The 18472-nt window shown below is 39.8% G+C and overlaps 1 protein-coding gene and 1 non-coding gene across 2 annotated transcripts; both read right to left on the bottom strand.

The window, feature by feature from the left end:
• Nucleotides 1-797: 797 nt before the first annotated feature.
• TOMM20 (translocase of outer mitochondrial membrane 20) lies at nt 798-14629 on the bottom strand. Its single transcript, XM_061161459.1, has 5 exons — nt 14369-14629; nt 8586-8632; nt 6835-6916; nt 3411-3553; nt 798-2011 (listed from the first exon to the last, which is right to left on the bottom strand). Exons 1-5 carry the CDS (start codon nt 14487-14489, stop codon nt 1967-1969), a joined length of 438 nt encoding a protein of 145 aa, XP_061017442.1. The 5' UTR covers nt 14490-14629; the 3' UTR covers nt 798-1966.
• Nucleotides 13776-13910, bottom strand: LOC133070900 (small nucleolar RNA SNORA14). Its single transcript, XR_009696291.1, has one exon. It is a non-coding gene; the product is annotated as a small nucleolar RNA SNORA14 (small nucleolar RNA).
• Nucleotides 14630-18472: the final 3843 nt, after the last annotated feature.

Below are 18472 nucleotides of genomic sequence, written 5' to 3'. Positions count from 1 at the left end.
AAGTGACTGAACAATTTTTAAAGCACCAAAACTGTCATTTAATTAAGATGTACTGGGCAAAATCAGCTCTACTGTAAGCACTTCACTGCCTCTGCAGTAAGCATTAAGCAAAGCTGATTATTTTTCATAAAGCCAAGTGACACCTAGCTTGGGCTGCATGACGGTTCACAAAGGCATACAGGAAGCATCCCCTCCTAAAATAAAACCTAGGCCGGCCCCTCCTCCTCTCTTGGCCAGCTGTCTGCCCCTTGCTCTTTCCTCACCTGTAACCCCCGACTGTCCCAGTCCCTCCCCTTTTGGCAAATGCAGGACAGAACACTGCTTCCTAGTTGCATGGCCAATCACTGACTGAGCACCACTGGACTATTTTGGATTTGGGATCCTACTAGGAAAATGAACCGATCAACAGCATTGTAGTGTTCACCTCATCCCACCTCACCCCCCAAAGAGCATGCAGGGTTGTCAGTGAAAACAAGCACTGTTTAAGGGTTCAGGATCACAAGCCTGAAAGGTTCCTGAGGAAGAGTTACCAGGAAGTGTGAGTGGCCTAGTCTGATGTTCTTATTGCCCAGATGAGACTATCGGAGTCCAGAGACGTAACATGGACTTGCCCAAGGCTAGGTGACTGTCCAGATGCGGAAGCTAAAACCATCCTCCAAACTCTTTCTGCTATATCACAACCACCACAAAACCCTATTAAGAAAAAATGTCGAGTACATAGAAAAGGTCTCTCCACAGACTTTCAGACAGAATAAAGGCAATCTGTACAATGAGAAACGCCACTCAACAGACACCACTAAGTACCAAGGATCTTTATTCTTAGGTCTGATATTCAATCTGTGGCTGCAGATAATATGTCACTATTTAGAGAATAAAAGGTCCCATTATCTTCATTCAAGTCTTCAGCCACAAAGTTATACCTTATTCTCATACAAGATAAGGGCTGGTAGGGGATTAAGGAGGTACACTGAGGAGAAAAGCAAAAGGGAACAAACACTTTTACAAGCATATCGTCCCAGTTACCGTGAAGGTTACGTTTCAGGTTAATTTACAAAAGTAGTGACAGAACCATGATTTCAGTGAAAATCAACACGTTATACCTTTTAAAAACCAATTCAGAAATGCTAAGTCAGGCAAGCATGCAAAATTCAGAGTATAAAAAAATGCAAGGGCTGGCGGCCCAAACAGGTATTTCCCTCAGAAAGAGGGATTTGAAAATGCTGCACAGAACCAAAGGAATTAGAAGCTGAATTAGCAGACCCATTTCCTCAGTTTATATATGAGGCAAGTGGGCAGACATTAACTGGTAAAGCTTACTCAGCCAGATTAAGAATGTACAGAATGTCTAATTCCTGGTGCTATCTGCAACTACATGTATCTAAAATACAACGAGATAAATATCCAGAACACATCAAACCCACTGATTTAAAGAAAACATTTCAAGGGTGGGGGTGAAGTTGTTGTTATAGCATAGCAGCACATTACACATATTTAAGAGATTAAATGGAAAGAAATAATCTCTTATTTTAATGCTCAGTTTTGATCAACACAAGTTTCCAGCCAATTTTCTGATGTAGAGCAAAACAAGTATATTCTTCAGTTTTCTTCTACACTTTTTTGGGCCTATCTTTCAAAACTGAGCACTGGGTATTTTTAATGTAAGTAATGGGATGTTATATGTACATTCTAATTACACATTTTAGGAATAAACAAAATGCATATTTCAGTAATTCATAGTGTATTTATAAAATGAAAAGCTCTCTATCAAAATACACTTTTCACTGGGAAAAATAAATAAAACAGACAAATGGATCTACACAAAGTAAAAATTAACTTTGGTAGACTTCACTGTGGAGGACAGTCCGTAACAAGCTCATCTGCCCTTACTCCCCCAGAGCCGATCATCTTCCGAGTTAAGATTTTAAAAATATGTTTTAATTGATATCATTATGTTGATATTTGTTTCTTATTCCACATCATCTTCAGCCAAGCTCTGAGCACTTACAATTCTCTGAAAGAGAAAATATTTATAAATTTATACTTATAAATTTTTATAAGTATAAGCATTTAACCAGAATTCTAAGTTCAACATAAAATGCTTTTTTGATCTCAATCAAATCTCACTGAAGTTTACCCATATTAAAATGTCAATATTTAACACTTCATACACCATTTTTACTTAAGAAAATAATCTTTGTCAGCCCCATCTCAAAATTCAAGTCAATAAAATAAAGGAAGCGTAACATTATATTGTGTTATGTTAGTCAATTTTTTAACTAAAAAAAGAATTTAAGATTTCTATTCACTCCCATATGAACTAAAAATAATGATTAGTGTTTTAGTGACCATTCTATCCTCCAAACATTTCCCTTTCTGGCCTGTAAATCGTCAGTCATTATACAAAGAAGGAATACAGTATTCCGAAATATTAGTATTTTGAAAATACTGCCACGTAACACGGCACAAGTGAACTAAGTAAAAGAGGCCATTCTTATTGAAGAATTCAAGGTTCATCCTGAAATCACCCATATTTCAAAAGACATCATCCTCAGGTCAATTTTCCAAAAGCATTATGCTATGCTGTCTTTCAAAAGGTGAATAATGTTAAGAGGATTCTGACAACAGACTGGGAACCACATTCATTAGGATCAAAAAATAAAACAAAAAGGATCAAAATCCAGTTTCTTGCCCTTTCAATTCTTTCCTTTAGATCTTTGGGACCTTTTTCTTCTCAGTCTTTTTCCAATCCAGATGAGTAAAAGTTCAGTTTAAAGAATTAACCAGTCATTTTAATTAATTTTCAATTATATCAACCATGAAAATTCATTTAATAGACATAATATTCCAAAAAGTAGAGTCATTGGGGCTCCTTGAGTATTTAAAATGAATGGGATGCGTTTTAATCAACTTGTAAGTTATGTCTAACCTATTGTATCAATAAGGATGTATCCGAACAGCTCCTTAAACTCAAAGCCCAACTCAGTATTAGCAGAGACACTGAGGCCTTCAGCTAAGTGAAGTCTGAGGGAGCCACAGGCCTTCAAGGATCTGATTTCTAGGCTATGCCATCTTGGCTCCTTTGTCCTTTGCCACTTAACCGAGAGGTCTCACAAAAGAGGCGGCAGAAAACTAGGTTTAGAAAGCAGCTGGGAATGATCTCAATTTGGGGATCTGAACATCAAGGCGTGCGATTTAGCACTAAAGAGACTTACTTCCCATCATCCTCCTGGGCATGATCACTAGATTTTATGCCCCTTAGTCTGGATGTTTTTCTATTAGTCAAGCACTGACATCTCTAGTACTATTTTCATTATAAGGAAGAGAGTCTCATGTCATCATGTTCACTAGGCTCATTTTTAAATGCCAAACCCTCAGATTCTACTCACTTATGTAACAGTTCAAATCTTTACCTGACTAATTGTTGGGAGCTTAGTCAGAAGCATCTGGAACACTGGTGGTGGAAGAGTTTGTTGCAACACTTGCAGTAACTGCTGTGGCTGTCCACACACAGCAATTGCATTTGTCAGATGGTCCACACCCTTCTCATATTCACCTGCAAGATTTACATAAAAATACTGTGTAACTGGAAAAGCCTTTTGCCTTTATCCAAAATTCAACTCTAAAGTCTCCACTATAACTCCAAGTGATAATGACCAAAAACATCATGCAGGTAAAATCTAGAAAATATAGTACACTCGTATAACTAAGAAGCCACCAACAAGAATAAGTCAGATTATGTGTATGAAGGGATTTCAACAACACTTTCAAAGGGGAAGAAATTAAGGTACAGAAATGTCTAAGTTTAGTACTAGATATATACTGGTTATTTCTCAAAGATTACTTATGTTGCTAACAATGAAACAGCACATTTTTATGAGGAGAGAGAACTGGAAGACTGGGGGACTGAGATGGACAGGCCCAATTTCACTTTAAACTAACCCCTTATACTATGTGAATATTACCACATGCAAGTAGACACCTAAAGGCCTTTAATCTCTTCTGAACCTAGTCATTTGGCAGCCATCCTCTCTGCAGATCCAACAGCAAGCAAAGCCTAAGAATCCTGTATATCCAGGATACACTGATACAATGACACAACCTCAATAGTGGTCAACCTATCATCTTGAGATTCCTTCACATGGAATGTTGCTACAACTTTCACAAAACTTCTGTTGACTGGATGGCCAGGTCTCAAGTGGTACCTTGAGAAACAGCATAGAAAGCAGAATTTAATCCACTTAGGACATAGCAGAGCAAGATCAAACCAAGTGTTACAAGATGAAAGTCACCATCCGCTCCTCTCTCTGCTGGGCAGAATGCTCTCCCTTTCCCCAATGCCTAGGCTCTCTCTCAGGAAATTCAACGTGCAGCCTGAAGGAGACCTGAAAATGTTTCCCTGGTTCATCTCATGTTCTTGTTATACACAGTTTCACTGATTCTCTTATTCATTGAGTGTTGATCTTTCTAGGCTTGCTAAGTAATTTAATGTAGGAACTAGACCATTTCTAACTCTTTAGGTGAAAATAAACAAATTCTAATTATGTCAAAAAATTATTCCTTAGGATTCTGGGGCGGTAAATATATCCTAGACTAGGAGGGTGGCACCCCCAGAGAAGGCATCAAAGTCCTCCACCCCCAACCCTGTGCGTCTCCTGCAGCTGGTTACTCCTGAACAGTATTATTTATAATACACCAGTAGACACAAAAGGTTTCCAACCCTGAGTACAAATGGGACCAAATAAGGGACTGGTAAATGAAGAGGAACTGCCTGCTACGTAACATTTTTATTGAAACTACTCAAATTGAAGAAAGCTTTAATTCTACAAAGCAGCATTAAAAATGGAAAATATATGGCACAGGTCTTCCACATAGGACTGGACCTCCATCAGGGACACAATAGCTCCACTGACTTGGAAATTAAGATGCCCCAATGGCCACCGAATCCTCAGGCCACTGAATTTGTAGGCAACAGAGGAGCTCACAGTATTGTCTGAGAATATTAATTCTGATTATTAAATGGAAATAAATGGAGCTGCTACCAGAGTGGTATGTGTAGAACCCAGGGGATCCTCAGTTGAGACCCCTCCTAAAACTTCTAAACACACTGGAAACAGTTTATGAACAATCACAGCAATTTAGTTCAGAAATGAAACAATTTCCTCTCCCCACTGCAGCCTTGATCCTCCTCACCTATCCCGAGATACTGCTCAGTTATTACAGATGAAGACACCTGCACAAGGGAGGCCGTGTCAAGCAATGAGGCTCACTGTCTAAACTGCTTATGCTTTCTCATGGCTTACCTTTCCCTAATTCTAACCTCAGGCTGGTTCGGTGGATTCCACCAGAATAAAGGCAGCTTGGCAGCTGAGTTACATAACTCTTGGAGGTGTGCTAGGCTGAAATGTGGAATATAAGCTTGAAATAAAGAACAAAAAACACTTCCCTATCCTTTCCTGACCCCCTCACTCCCCTCACCATGAGTTAACTGTTCTTGTCAATATAGATCTAACAGCTCAAATCAAAGAGAAACGGCCACACTAAGTGGCCGTTAGATAATCAAGTAATTGGGAGAGCATTACAGTAGCTTAAATTTTTTTTACATTATGTTAATTTTGGAGGCTAGAAGGAAAATTTGATAGTCATAAACTGACATCTTTATGAGTATGAAAAAATACTGACAGTATGTTTGCATAAATTGAAATATTACAATCTCTATCCTTAGACACAGATATCATTATACATGCTTTATTTTTCTTTTGATATTAAAGTAATGAAATTACAGTCTCTCAAATGATCTTTATGAGGACTTAAGTGCTTTACTTTGCCCAATGATTAAAAATCTACAAATGACCCGCACCATGTAGTTCAATAATGTCAAAATCTATTATAATACAAGGGTGACAATAAGAAAAACAAGTTAATACTTGATACCATTTCTACTAACGACAGCAACTGTTTCAAAGCTACTTTTGTGATAAAAGCTATTATGACAATAAAAATATAAATACATTTAAGACACTCAAATATTGAATGAATTATGGTTCTCAAATTTGAAAAATGATCATTTGAATTTCATAATTTTTTAGAAAGAATTCTTAATTCTATTGATGGAACACATAATGCACAAAGCCTAAAGCCTAAATTCTGGATCAGATTTAGATCACTGTTTCTGAAAATCATATACCATTAACTGTGTACCCTTGAACTGGCAAACTAACCTTCTCTGGGATGTATTATATTAGTCATTCCTTCCTATAGGTACCGGGAAAGATCTGAAGATCAGATGAAGGAGTTGAGGAAATTATATTCCCAGATATTTCTCTCAGTTACTGTTTACGTATTACAATTGACTATATTCTTTTAAACTACTTTAAAAGCAACCTCATTTGTAAAGATTACTTATTTTCCTTGCATTATTAAAAGCCTCATATTATTAAATGCGTAAAAACTTTTCTTGAAATATTCAGAATATCCCTTTAAAAAAATGTTTGTATTGAAGTATAGCTGACTGACAATGTTGTGCTGGTCCCAAATGAACAGCGGAGGGGCTGAGCCACACACACATGTACTCACCCCCAACTCCCCTCCCATCCCAGCAGCCTCATAACACGAGCAGAGTTCCATGTGCTATCCGTAGGTTCTTGTCAGTTATCCATTCTTAACACCGCAGTGTGCACATGTCCACCCCAAACTCCCTAATTATCCCCCGTCCCAGAAATCTTAACAGTATTTTTTAGAACTAGCTACACTGCACCAAAAGAAGCCTCTTATTACCATAAATTTAGTGTGAAGATTTTTATCTATTTTCCTAGTCTTTCAATGACTATTAATTACCTTGAGCAAGTAATTCTTCACCAAGCTGTATTTCTTCTAGAAAGAATTTCTGAACGGCTTCAGCATCTTTAAGATCAGGTAACTGTTTGGAAATAGAATATTTAGTAACTGGTTTACTCCAGGGATATACACAACACAAGAAAATTATGCCATTAAAAAACCAGCTCATTATGAAAGCTGACAAAAAGAAATTTACTCTTCAACAACACTCAAGGATAGGAGTTTAATATCTACTTTCAAATAAATGCAAGAAAAAGTCCTTTTTGATAAAACTGGTGTTTGAACAGTTCTTAGAAAACTGTGAATCAAACCTCAAGTAAAAAGAGAGTACAGATATATCTTTACCACAAAATATGAACTTTAAAACTTACATTATTTTTTGATGGCCATTATCATAGATTTTTATATAACTATATTGAGGAATATATAACTGTATAATCATGATCTATTTGTTGGGCATTTGAGCTGCTTCTGATTTTTTGCTATTTCAAACAAGCAGCTTGATTTAAATAACTGTGCCTGTGTTTTTGTTTTGTGGTTTGTTATATATTAGCAAACTGAATGATTACAATATATAAAGTCACCAGCTACATGCATTATCTTTGTAAAAAATGTAAACCAAGTATTTACAAAGTCCCTTTTTATTTAAAAACCTAGACTACTAATGGAAGTTTCTGGTCCTTGAGTATTATCATATACACTCTTATTACAGGTGTGTACAGTTATCAGACACCATGCTATGTACACAGTACAGTGTAAATACAACTATTATATGGACCAGGAAACCAAAAAATTCACAAAGTCGCTTTATGGCAGTGGTCTGGAACCAAACCAGAAATATCTTTGAATTATACCCGTAACACATCCATTTTCTCTATCCTTAGAAAGAAAAGACTACTGAAAACATAATGAATACATTCCACAGGGAAACAAAGTGGCTGCCTCCCAGTTTCACCTTGCTATTACCATAACAAGTCAGTTGGCTGTGTTAATTACTCAAATGTCACATTATGGACATTTGTTACATATGTACATAAATGTAAACTGATCTAATCTTTTCACTGCTTCAACTTGCTTTAAAAAGAACTACTACTGATCCAGTAGGTCAAAGTCCTGGATATACAGATGATGGAACTAATTTCAATTAAAAAAAAAAAGCTATATGCCCAGTAATTAGCATTTACCTATACATATCACATAACGCTCTTTATAAAATACATAAATAAATCTATGTAGTCATTAAAAATAATCATGAACATAGGATCTATGAAAAGAAAAAAATGAGTAAGACTTACATCTACATTTATATATTACAAGGTAAAAATTTGACAGGCAGTGGGATTGTGGATCAGTGGGTGTGAATAATCTTATGTAACTTTCAAAATGAGTAAAGTGGTTCTTCTAAAGAAAGTTTGGAGGAAAGAAAATTAAATTAGTAACAAATGTTTTGTTATTTGGGAGCAGCTAAGTGAAAAAGTTTGAACTTCTGCTAAGTGTCTTCAGAGCCTATCATCTTACCGGCCTCAAATATTGTTCACAAGGTAAGTTGTCTGCTGAGGCTGACAAAGGGGAAATAAGGAAGGACTGGAAAATATGCAGGGGAACAGATCTAGTAACTATTCTTATAAAGAAATTGTATTAAAAAAAAAAAAGAAAGACATTGTATTTTAAAATATAAAATCAGTGTCTGATACCAATTAGCTTTCTCAAAATATATATTTGAAGCAGACTATTAAAAAAACAATTATTACCTTGGAAAGCCCAGCTCTCTCCTTGGCAAGCTTTTGTTTCTTTCTTCCTGCAAAAAAGGGAATATTTTCATTTTATTATTATTAAAATGGGAATCAAAAGAAGTCTAATTGCTGTGGTACTCATTCTATTTGCAAAACAGGACCAACTCAGGCTTTTCCTCTTGTGATTTGTCAGGGTCATAAAAATAGTTCAGGTCAGTAACCGACAATGGGACATTCCTGGACAGAAGCTTTGTCCTTCCCTCTGGGGTACCAGGATCGGCAGTTCGCAAAATAGAGATAATTAAGAGACTCAGCTGTTGGAACCATCATAAGTAGAGAAAGTCTCTCTCCACCACCTCCAAAGGACAGGAAACATGACCAAGAATCAAGCCTCTGTTGTTATGATGGAGTTTTATTACTGAAATATAACTGGCCCTGTCTTTACTAAATTCTGAAAACTATCTGGGACTATTAAATAAGAAAAGAATTTTAAAAAAAAAACAGCATTTGAAAAAGCTTTCTTTAGAAAAAGAGCACAGTATTTATGCATGTGGCAAAGGTAAGGGCGAAGAAAGGCAGCACTCAAATAATTACTGCCAGTTAAAGGGAAAAAACCTTCGCCCTACAGTCGGTAGGTTGTTTTTGTTTCTGACATGAAATAGTAATACTACAAACTCAGGAGTAAGTGACATTGTTTAAATCAATTAGTCAACCTTTAAAATCAAATCAGTAATAAGACACTAACAATATTTTAAGCTGCTGTTTAATTGCCTGGGCTTTCCTAGTAGCTCAGCAGGTAAAGAATCCACCTGCAATGCAGGAGACCCTGGTTCCATTCCTGGGTCAGGAAGATCCCCAGGAGAAGGGATAGGCTACCCACTCCAGTATTCTTGGGCTTCCCTGGTGGCTCAGCTGGTAAAGAATCCACCTGCAATGCAGGAGACCTGGGTCCAATCCCTGGGTTGGGAAGATCACCTGGAGAAGGGAATGGCTACCCACTCCAGTATTCTGGCCTGGAGAAGTCCATGGGGTAGCAAAGAGTTGGACACAACTGAGTGACTTTCACTTTAATTGTATACTCCATGAGAAAGGGTGCTGGCACAAGGAAGCTTGGGTTTCCTTTATACCCCAGATCATCCACTGACTAGCAGTGTGACCTTGGACAACTTACAGTTAACTTACTATGCCTCTCTTTCTCCTCATGTAAACCTGGTTTAAGAACAATACCTGCTTCAGAGTTGATATGAGGATTAAATGAGTTACTGTATTTTCAGTGCCTGGTTGGCACTATTGAGATATAAGCACTCAGGACTGAGCTCAATACCAACCAACTCCTCAGCTAAGGAGTTGCACTATGCTAAGTAATTAGGTTCGTTTCATTAACCAGTAAAAATTAGCAAAGGCACCATGTGGCTAAGAAAGGTAAAGCTCTAATACTTATTACCGGGATCTTCAGCAAATAAATATCAACTCTCAAAAGATCAGACATACTTTATTACTGTGAGAAACAAAAGTCATAAAACAAGCAAACGTCCTCTTAAAACCTTAAAGCATTCTATAAATCCAATTTTCAATGCATGAGTAGAGAGGTGGTGACCTAAGTGCACACAAATGGTTAATCTACTCTGGTCAGGGAACCTTTTCTAACTTGTATTTACAAACTAGGTTTACCACCAGTATCTCCAGCAACTCTAGCCCCCAGATTACATAAAGTGCTACAACTCTAAGGCCTTAGCACTTTCAAAAATGCATATATAGGTTAAAGCTGATCTTACTATTATTTTGTTCATCATTAGGCAACTGTGGAGAAACAGAATATATAACCTCAATTGAGGTTCAGCTCTCTTTTGGCAGAATGACACCAGACTATATTAACTAGTTACTATAAGACCATGATACAAACGTGCTAGGAAGATAACTAAGATTGGACATGGAACACTTGATGTTAAAGATAAGCACTTGTTTTAGATTCAAGAGACACTATCCTACATGTTACTAATGAGCTTATTTAGCCTCACAGCAACAGGAGGACAGGTACTAGTATTATCACCATGTTATCACAGAGATAATTTACCAAGATCACAACTAATGGGTGGTGGAGTGGCGACCCAAACAGGCAGCAGGATTTCAGCACACATGTGCTCAAACATTACACTGCAGAGAAGTGAAGATATGCCCATCAATACAAAAGGCATCTCAGAAAGAAACATGGCAAGTTTGTGGAATAAACAGAGATATACAATTTGCTACGTCAGAATTTACAGAAAATGACAAAAGTGATAATAGTAGAAAAAAGCCTGACTTCCAAACACATATGTGTGTGGTTTTTTAATGGAGTGGAGAAGAACGTATTATTGTTGCTGAATGCTTGGTAGTTACCAAATTTTAAGCTTGCTTAGCTGCTTTAAATTTACAGCAATAAGATTATTCTCACTTTACTTTCCTAAGACAACTAACTTGTTACATCAACTTATTTATCAGATAGTATCTCTGACAAATGGGCAGATAACAGACTGAAAAATCAAGGAGCTACTACATATTCAATCAGCAGACTGACACAATATTTGCGATAAATCAGTCCAAGTGTCTCTGCGTAAACCTAACAAGTTAAAACAGACCAAAAAACTACACATAAAATACAAAAAGTCCCGAATCTAAAGCCATCATTTAAAGGAGGTTACTTCATATATTTTAAAATGAATCATTTCATACAGTGCTGTAAAATGAAAAACATCTGTAGCTGGTACTTTGTAGGTTACTTTTCATTTATTAGTGATTATTTAGATAAAAATTATGCTGTAGGAGTTTCTGGTAATCTCACACTAATGGAAGGTAAGAAAAAAAATTGAATAAATTAGTCTTGATTTAACTTCAAACCTATTTTAAACAGCCTAAATCTCTTTTCCTAAAAACGAAACCAAAAAACCTTCAGAAACACTGATTTGAAAAACTCTGTCCTCTTTTTACAGATGTCAGTCAGTTCGCGGCTCAGTCCGAGTCTTTTGAGACCCCATGAACTGCAGCACGCCAGGCTTCCCTGTCCGTCACCAACTCCCAAAGCTTGCTCAAACTCACGTCCATCTAGTCGGTGATGCCCTCTAACCATCTTATCCTCTGTCCCCCCCATCTCTCCCCCCCTTCTCCTTTCTTCAATATTTTCCAGCATCAGGGTCTTTCCCCATGAGTCAGTTCTTTGCATCAGGTGGTCAAGTATTGGAGCTGGAGCTTCAGCATCAGTCCTTCCAATGAAGGTAGGGTGTGTAAGCCCCACCACAAAGCCACTGAGCAGACAACACACAAACTGGACAACAAGTATACCAAAGAAGCTCTTGCAGTGTTGGGAAAGTTCTAGGGTCTGCAAAAGATTTCCCAATGTGGGGATCCTGCAAAGGAACTGAGAAGCCCTGGGGAATTTGATTCTGGAGGCCAGTGGGATTTGATCACAAAACTTCCACAGGACTGGGGAAACAGACTCTTGGAAGGCACAAACAAAACCTTGTGCTCACCAGGACCCAGAAGAAAGGAGCAGAAACCCCACAAGAGACTGAGCCAGACTTGCCCATTGAGTGTCCAGGAGTCTTCTGCATAGGCGTGGCCTGCTGTGGGGTCCGGGCACTGAATACAACAGTCCTGGCCTAAGTCCTTTTGAAGGAGGCCATCATTACCCCTATCATAGGTCAAACTACCTAGAGGGAACACTGTCCCACCCATCAACAGAAAATTGGATTAAAGATTCACTGAACAAGACCCAGATTCCCCCCAGTTAGTCTCTCTCAACAGGAAGCTTCCACAAGCCTTTTATCCTTATCTAGAGGGCAGACAGAATGGAAACCACAATTACAGGAAACTAACCAAACTGATCTCGCAACAAACTGTGGATCACAGCCTTGTCCAACTCAATGAAACTATGAGCCATAGGGCCAAGGTAAAGTTTTGACAAAATGTGGTCCACTAGAGAAGGGAATGGCAAACCATTTCAGTATTCTTGCCTTGAGAACCCTATGAACAGCATTACAGATATAAATATTCTATTAGAAATTAAGCTAAGAAAATGAAAAATTAACTAAATTAACTAAACTGAAATCAATTACATCCCACAAATACAAAATACCCTCAAGTTCTTAAAATGAGTCAACCATACAGACTTTAAATAGACTGCAAAGTCACTCTTTACTTGCTAAAGAAAATACAAAATAACAATTATATTCATAAACAATCTTTAGCATTCATCAATTACCATGTGTCAGGTACTATACTAAATTCTACATTATAATTTTTCTTTTTAAAGAAGGAAACTAAAGCTTGAAATTTGTTGCCCAAGATTATCCAGCTACTAATTCAAGCCTGAACACTTTATTAGGCTACTACTGAAACTAGAAATCCATGGATGATTAAAAAAAAAAAAAAAAAACCGTGAAAATAACAGATTTCTCAATTTGTTCAAAATGACGCCTTTTATTATTTCTTCAACCAAAAATTAGTTTTCTCAAGGTTTTCAGTAACAGGACTCCAACGATTCCAAAGGAAGGGTTAATCCATTCTTTACAGAGATCTACTACCACACCACCACTGTCCAACTATTTCTTGGAAGCTACAGGAAAATGATAAAAATTCCAATAATTACATTTACAGCAGGAGTTTATAGGATCGTCTCCATGTCAAGAATGGTGGCGAGCACATCAAACATTTTAATCTTCACAAAACCAACAAGAGGCAATACCTGATTTTGCAAGCTAAGAAAATTAAGACTCAGAAAACCCAAGATCATACTGTTAATCTGTGACTAACCTGGGTCAGGAAACTCAGTGTCTGAATCCAAAGCAGCATTATTTCCATTAGTCTACCTAACCATAAATAAAAAAAAATCACCTCTATATCCTTTCTTCCTGAGACACAAGAGAGCCGGAATCAGATATCAATTGCAGATGGTGTAAGAGCGGCAGTTTCCAGTAAGGGAGTCCTAGCCACGTGTGACCCAACTACTCGTGAAAGGCTAATCATTTCTTTGTATTTTTCTGGGCTTTAGTAATTGACCTATACATTCTAGTTTCAGGAACTATTCTGACCGAGCAACCCAGGTAGATTACAAAATTATTTCTTAATGCAACAAATTTTCTCTTCCGTTGCTGCGAACGAGCATACCTCCGAAATTCAAAGATCACGAAAGGTTTCGGCGACACGATTTCCTTCTTGTAAATCTCTTTTAAAAGATGTCGCAGGTATGAAATAAGACTGAGCCACAGGAAACGTACAGCCTTTTGGACGCCCCTGCGATTTCTATAGCATTCACTCATATCTTGGAAGCCTTTACAGTGGAGCTACCAAGAGGGTTTAAGAATGCATGCAACCTCATCGTTTGAGAATGATACTGAGTTGGATTTGCAGGTTCAGTCTAAGGACAAATTCGTAAAATAAAAAAAAAACCCACAACAAAAAACCCCAAAAAAACACCCCTCGACTTTCGAGTTCGGATGAGGTGAAAACAGATAAACAGCAAAAAAGAGCCACAATCCCCTAAATTATAATACAAACGAATCTGCACTTACACGGTACATGTTTAGGAAAAACAAAATGGGAAAAACCGTTCCTCCAAAATGGAGGGACTCGTTCGCTGGCACACGGGCCGGGAGCAACCCTGGGAGCGGCGCCATCACCTTTCTCGGGCGTGTGCGCTCAGGGCCCGAGACCCTGCAGCACCACGCGGCCGCCCAGCACGCGGCGGGTCGGCCGGCGGGAAGCAGGGGACAAGGGCGCCGCGGGGGGAGGGGGAGGGAGGCCCAGGGAACCGGAGACCCACTCACGTTCTCGCAGCCTGTTCTTGAAGTTGGGGTCACTCCGTCTCTTGCGGTCGAAATAAATGCAGTAACCGATGAAAAGGGCCCCGCACACGCCGGCGGCGATGGCGCTGTTCCGGCCCACCATCGTCTCTCCACCGAAGAGCCGCGTCGGCTGCGGCGGGGCCCGCAAATAAGCCGTTGACGGCGAAGCCTCGGATCCGAGTGCGCGGCTCAGCCCCGACGCCCGCCGCGAGGGACGCGGAAAGGCGGAACATGCGTCACTTCCGGCCCCTGTCGCCGAGGCCCCCGGGGATGTCCGCAGCAGTGCCTGAGCGGAGGCCCCCGCGCCGCCTCTGCGCCTGCACAGGTGCTTCAACTGCCCTGTTCGCGTCGGAGTCGAGATTTTGCGCGAGGTCGCGCACGTCCTTAAGAGCCTTTGCGCTTGACGTAATGAGGGCGGCACGTGGCCGTCGTGCGCACACTCCAAATTGTGTGTAGCTGACTTCCTTGCTTGTGTCAAAGATGGAAGCAAATGCTTCATCTTTTTATGTTATTCAGGCACCCTGTAACTTGTTTGAATTCAGTTTCATTTGGTTTTCAAGCTCAGTCACAATCTGTTTTGCAGCAAGGACCATATCTAGTGATTCGATTTCAAAAGATTGTTATGGTATAGTCTCAGGAGTGGAAGAAAATTAAATGGGGCGATCCCTGGAAAAGGATAACGGGTAAGAGACACAATGGAAAAAAAAAGTAAAAGTTGAGTTGTCAAGTTATCATACCCACTGAAGACATTATGTGTGTAGTTTAAATTTGAAAAGACATAGATGGGATCCTCTGAAACCTTTGGGGTGATAGGAATGTTTATTATAGACTGTAGTGTTCTGACACTTTACGCTAAGGAGATGGTTCATGATGGGGCTACCCTGAAAGACCAGGATTGTGATTAGAGGGTTGGGACTTTGATCTGGGTAGTATCAGCCCTGTTTCTGGGGGAAAGAGGGGAAGGAGGCTGGAGAACAACTTGATGGAGTTCAGCTTCATGACCTACATGCTGCTACTGCTGCTACGTTGCTTCAGTCATGATCGACTCAGTGCGACCCAATAGACGGCAGCCCACCAGGCTCCTCCATCCCTGGGACTCTCCAGGCAAGAATACTGGAGTGGGTTGCCATTTCCTTCTCCAATGCATGAAAGTGAAAAGTGAAAGTGAAGTCGCTCAGTCGTGTCCGACTCTTCGCGACCCCTTGGACTGCAGCCTACCAGGATCCTCCGTCTATGGGATTTTCCAGGCAAGAGTACTGGAGTGTATTGCCATTTCCTTCTCCATCATCACCTACATTCAGTTCAGTTCAGTCGCTCAGTTGTGTGCGACTCTTTGCGACCCCATGACCTACATAGGGAAGCCCAAATGAAGGCTCTGGACACGGAAGCATGTGCACTTCCAAGGTTGGCAGTACTCTGTCTACCTAGGAATCAATGTGCCATGTACCTGGAGGGTGAGGTGTTCTGTCTTCTGGGAGGTGTTCAGGGAGGGAACAACAGAAGCTTTGAATTTGGGACTCTCCCATACCTTTCCCTTGTACATACCTCTCCTCTTTCCCTTTGGCCCGTTTTGGTTTTTTTTCTTTTTTGGCTGCACAGTAAGGCTTGTGAAATCTTAGTTCCCTGACCAAAGGTTGAACCCGGGACTTCAGCAGTGGAGGTGCTGAGTCCTAACCACTGGACTACCAGGGAATTCCCTGGCTGCATTTTATTTATATCCTTTTGCTGTAATAAAAACTGTAATCATAAGTGTAACATGTTCTTGAGCTCTGTGATTCCTTATGGTGAACCTGAGAGGTAGTAGGAACCTCCAAATTACTGGCTGGCTGGTCAGAAGAGTGGCCTGGAGACACGTCCCCCCCCACCCCCCCGTATCTGTGGCCAGTATATTCTCATACAGCCATCTTTTAGGGGACTGTCCCCATAGCACGAAGTCTGGCTCACCTCGAGGGTGGATGGTGTCAAGTTATTGCAGGGCACTTATGGAGACATTTAGCTGACATTCCTAACCTAGTCCAAGAGCTTGGGAAAGCCGTTTTGCTTGAGTGATAATGAACCTGTGCATGCTAAGTCACTTCGGTCGTGTCCGACTCTCTGTGACCATGTGAACCCTCCCAGCTCCTCTGTCTATGGGATTCTCCAGGCAAAGAAAGAGTACTGGACTGAGTTGCCATGCCCTCCCTCCAGGGGATCCTCCCAACCCATGGATCGAACCTGAGTCTCTTATGCCTCCTGCACTGGCAGGCAGTTTCTTTACCACTTGTGCCACCTGGGAACCTGAGATCCTGTAAGACTGGAAATTTGATCAAAGGTACATGTACACTGCCTGGACTGGGGTGAGATGTGAAGGTGCATATGTATCACAGCAAAGCAAATGACTGCTATCAGAGGATTGCACACAACAGAAAAAAAGCTTTTCCTTATATCATGCACACACACAGATTCTTCCTAGCCTTGACAGTGCACCTCTATCAGTTGATAGAGGTACGCCCTGAGTCACAGGTGGAACAGAAAGACTTGTAAGGCCACACAGATGACCTGAGGTCTAGAACTTGACCTGGGGCAATCTGAGATTTGTCCATTACCTTAGGACACTAAGGAAGGAACATGCTGTTCTGGTATCCCTGTGGGTGCATCACAGAATGCCATGTAAGTGGAAGGTCATTGCTATGAGATAAGATAAACCAGGCAACCTGTTGATACAAAGAACAGTTAGTGCAACTCCTGTGCCTCTGAATCTCTCAACCACTACAGTTTTTCATACTTTTTTTCTTCACTTGTAAAACATCTATAAGCATAGTATCCTCAAACAGAAACAGACTGTAAATCCCTGAGGCATGTTGCTTGTAAGTGGTATCTTTGATGGGTTGTGGGTTGACCTTAGTGGATCATCACCAGTGTTGTGAACAGAATGAAAAGTATCAGAGGGCAACATGGGTGACAAGGACTGGTACTGTCATGTGAAACTTGTGTGTCAGATAAACATACCTATGTCTGTGCTGATCACAATGAAAAAGTAAAGACTATCACAGATCATAGTCAAAAAAGTGGGAAACCACTGATCTAGTCCAAGCCCCTTATTTTCTCAGTCAAGATATTTAGATAAAGAGGTTGAGGTTTGTCCAAGGTCATGCACATACAGCCAGAGAACTGGGTCAAGGATCAGATGTCCCTTCACCCTAGTCCAGGGCTCCTTACATGAAAACCTAAAGACCAGCACTCTATGCTAAGGACACTAAAATTACATAAATTTATATATACTAAAAAGCATATACAATAATATACAATAAAATATATAAAGAAAATACAGTGCAATTAAAGAGGTAAGTGTATGTAGTCTACAGATAAGGCATCTTTATAGATATTTAACTGAAAATATATGCAGAAATGTTCAAGAGCTATCAAGGGATAAATATTAACTGAACCATACTTATGAAAAACAAACGAACTTCCCTAATGGTCCAGTGGCTAAGACTGCACTCCCAATGCAGGGGGCCCAGGTTCAATCCCTAGTCAGGAAACTAGATCCCACAAGCCACAACTAAGGCCTAGCACAATCAAATAAATAAATATTGAAAAACAAGGTTCATGTGCCATAGAAGATCCTAAGCATAAAATATCCAGTCTTTGGATATATGAAAATGGAGCTTTCTGCTTTCCACAGAGCTACATTTTAAAGACCTATTTAGGTTTTCCTTGTGCAATGCCTGAAAGACAAAATTTTCAAAATAATGAGTAATAACTCACTGTCCTCCAATTCCCTTACCCACTTGTAAGTAATCAGTTGCACGTATCACAGATGAGCCTGCCTCAGATCAGCTCCCCGCTTCACTCCCACTCCTCCCTCCAGGACACAGCTTCAGCTTGGTAAGTCTTGTGAGCAGGGGCACCAGCTATATGTCATAAGGGTAAATCTCAACGGAATGCAATGCTATTCTTTCCCCCGGTTGAACTTTACACTTTGTGACTTCAGTACCATACTTTTCCAGGAAATTGTTTCTATGATTTTTTTTAAACTTATTTTTTGGTCACACTGTGTGGCATGTAGGATCTTGGTTCCCTGACCAGGGGTCAAAACCTGTGCCC

Source organism: Dama dama, chromosome 15 (assembly GCF_033118175.1).
Source record: "Dama dama isolate Ldn47 chromosome 15, ASM3311817v1, whole genome shotgun sequence".
Taxonomy (NCBI): Eukaryota; Metazoa; Chordata; class Mammalia; order Artiodactyla; family Cervidae; genus Dama; species Dama dama.
This window is presented reverse-complemented; position numbering and strand designations above follow the sequence as displayed.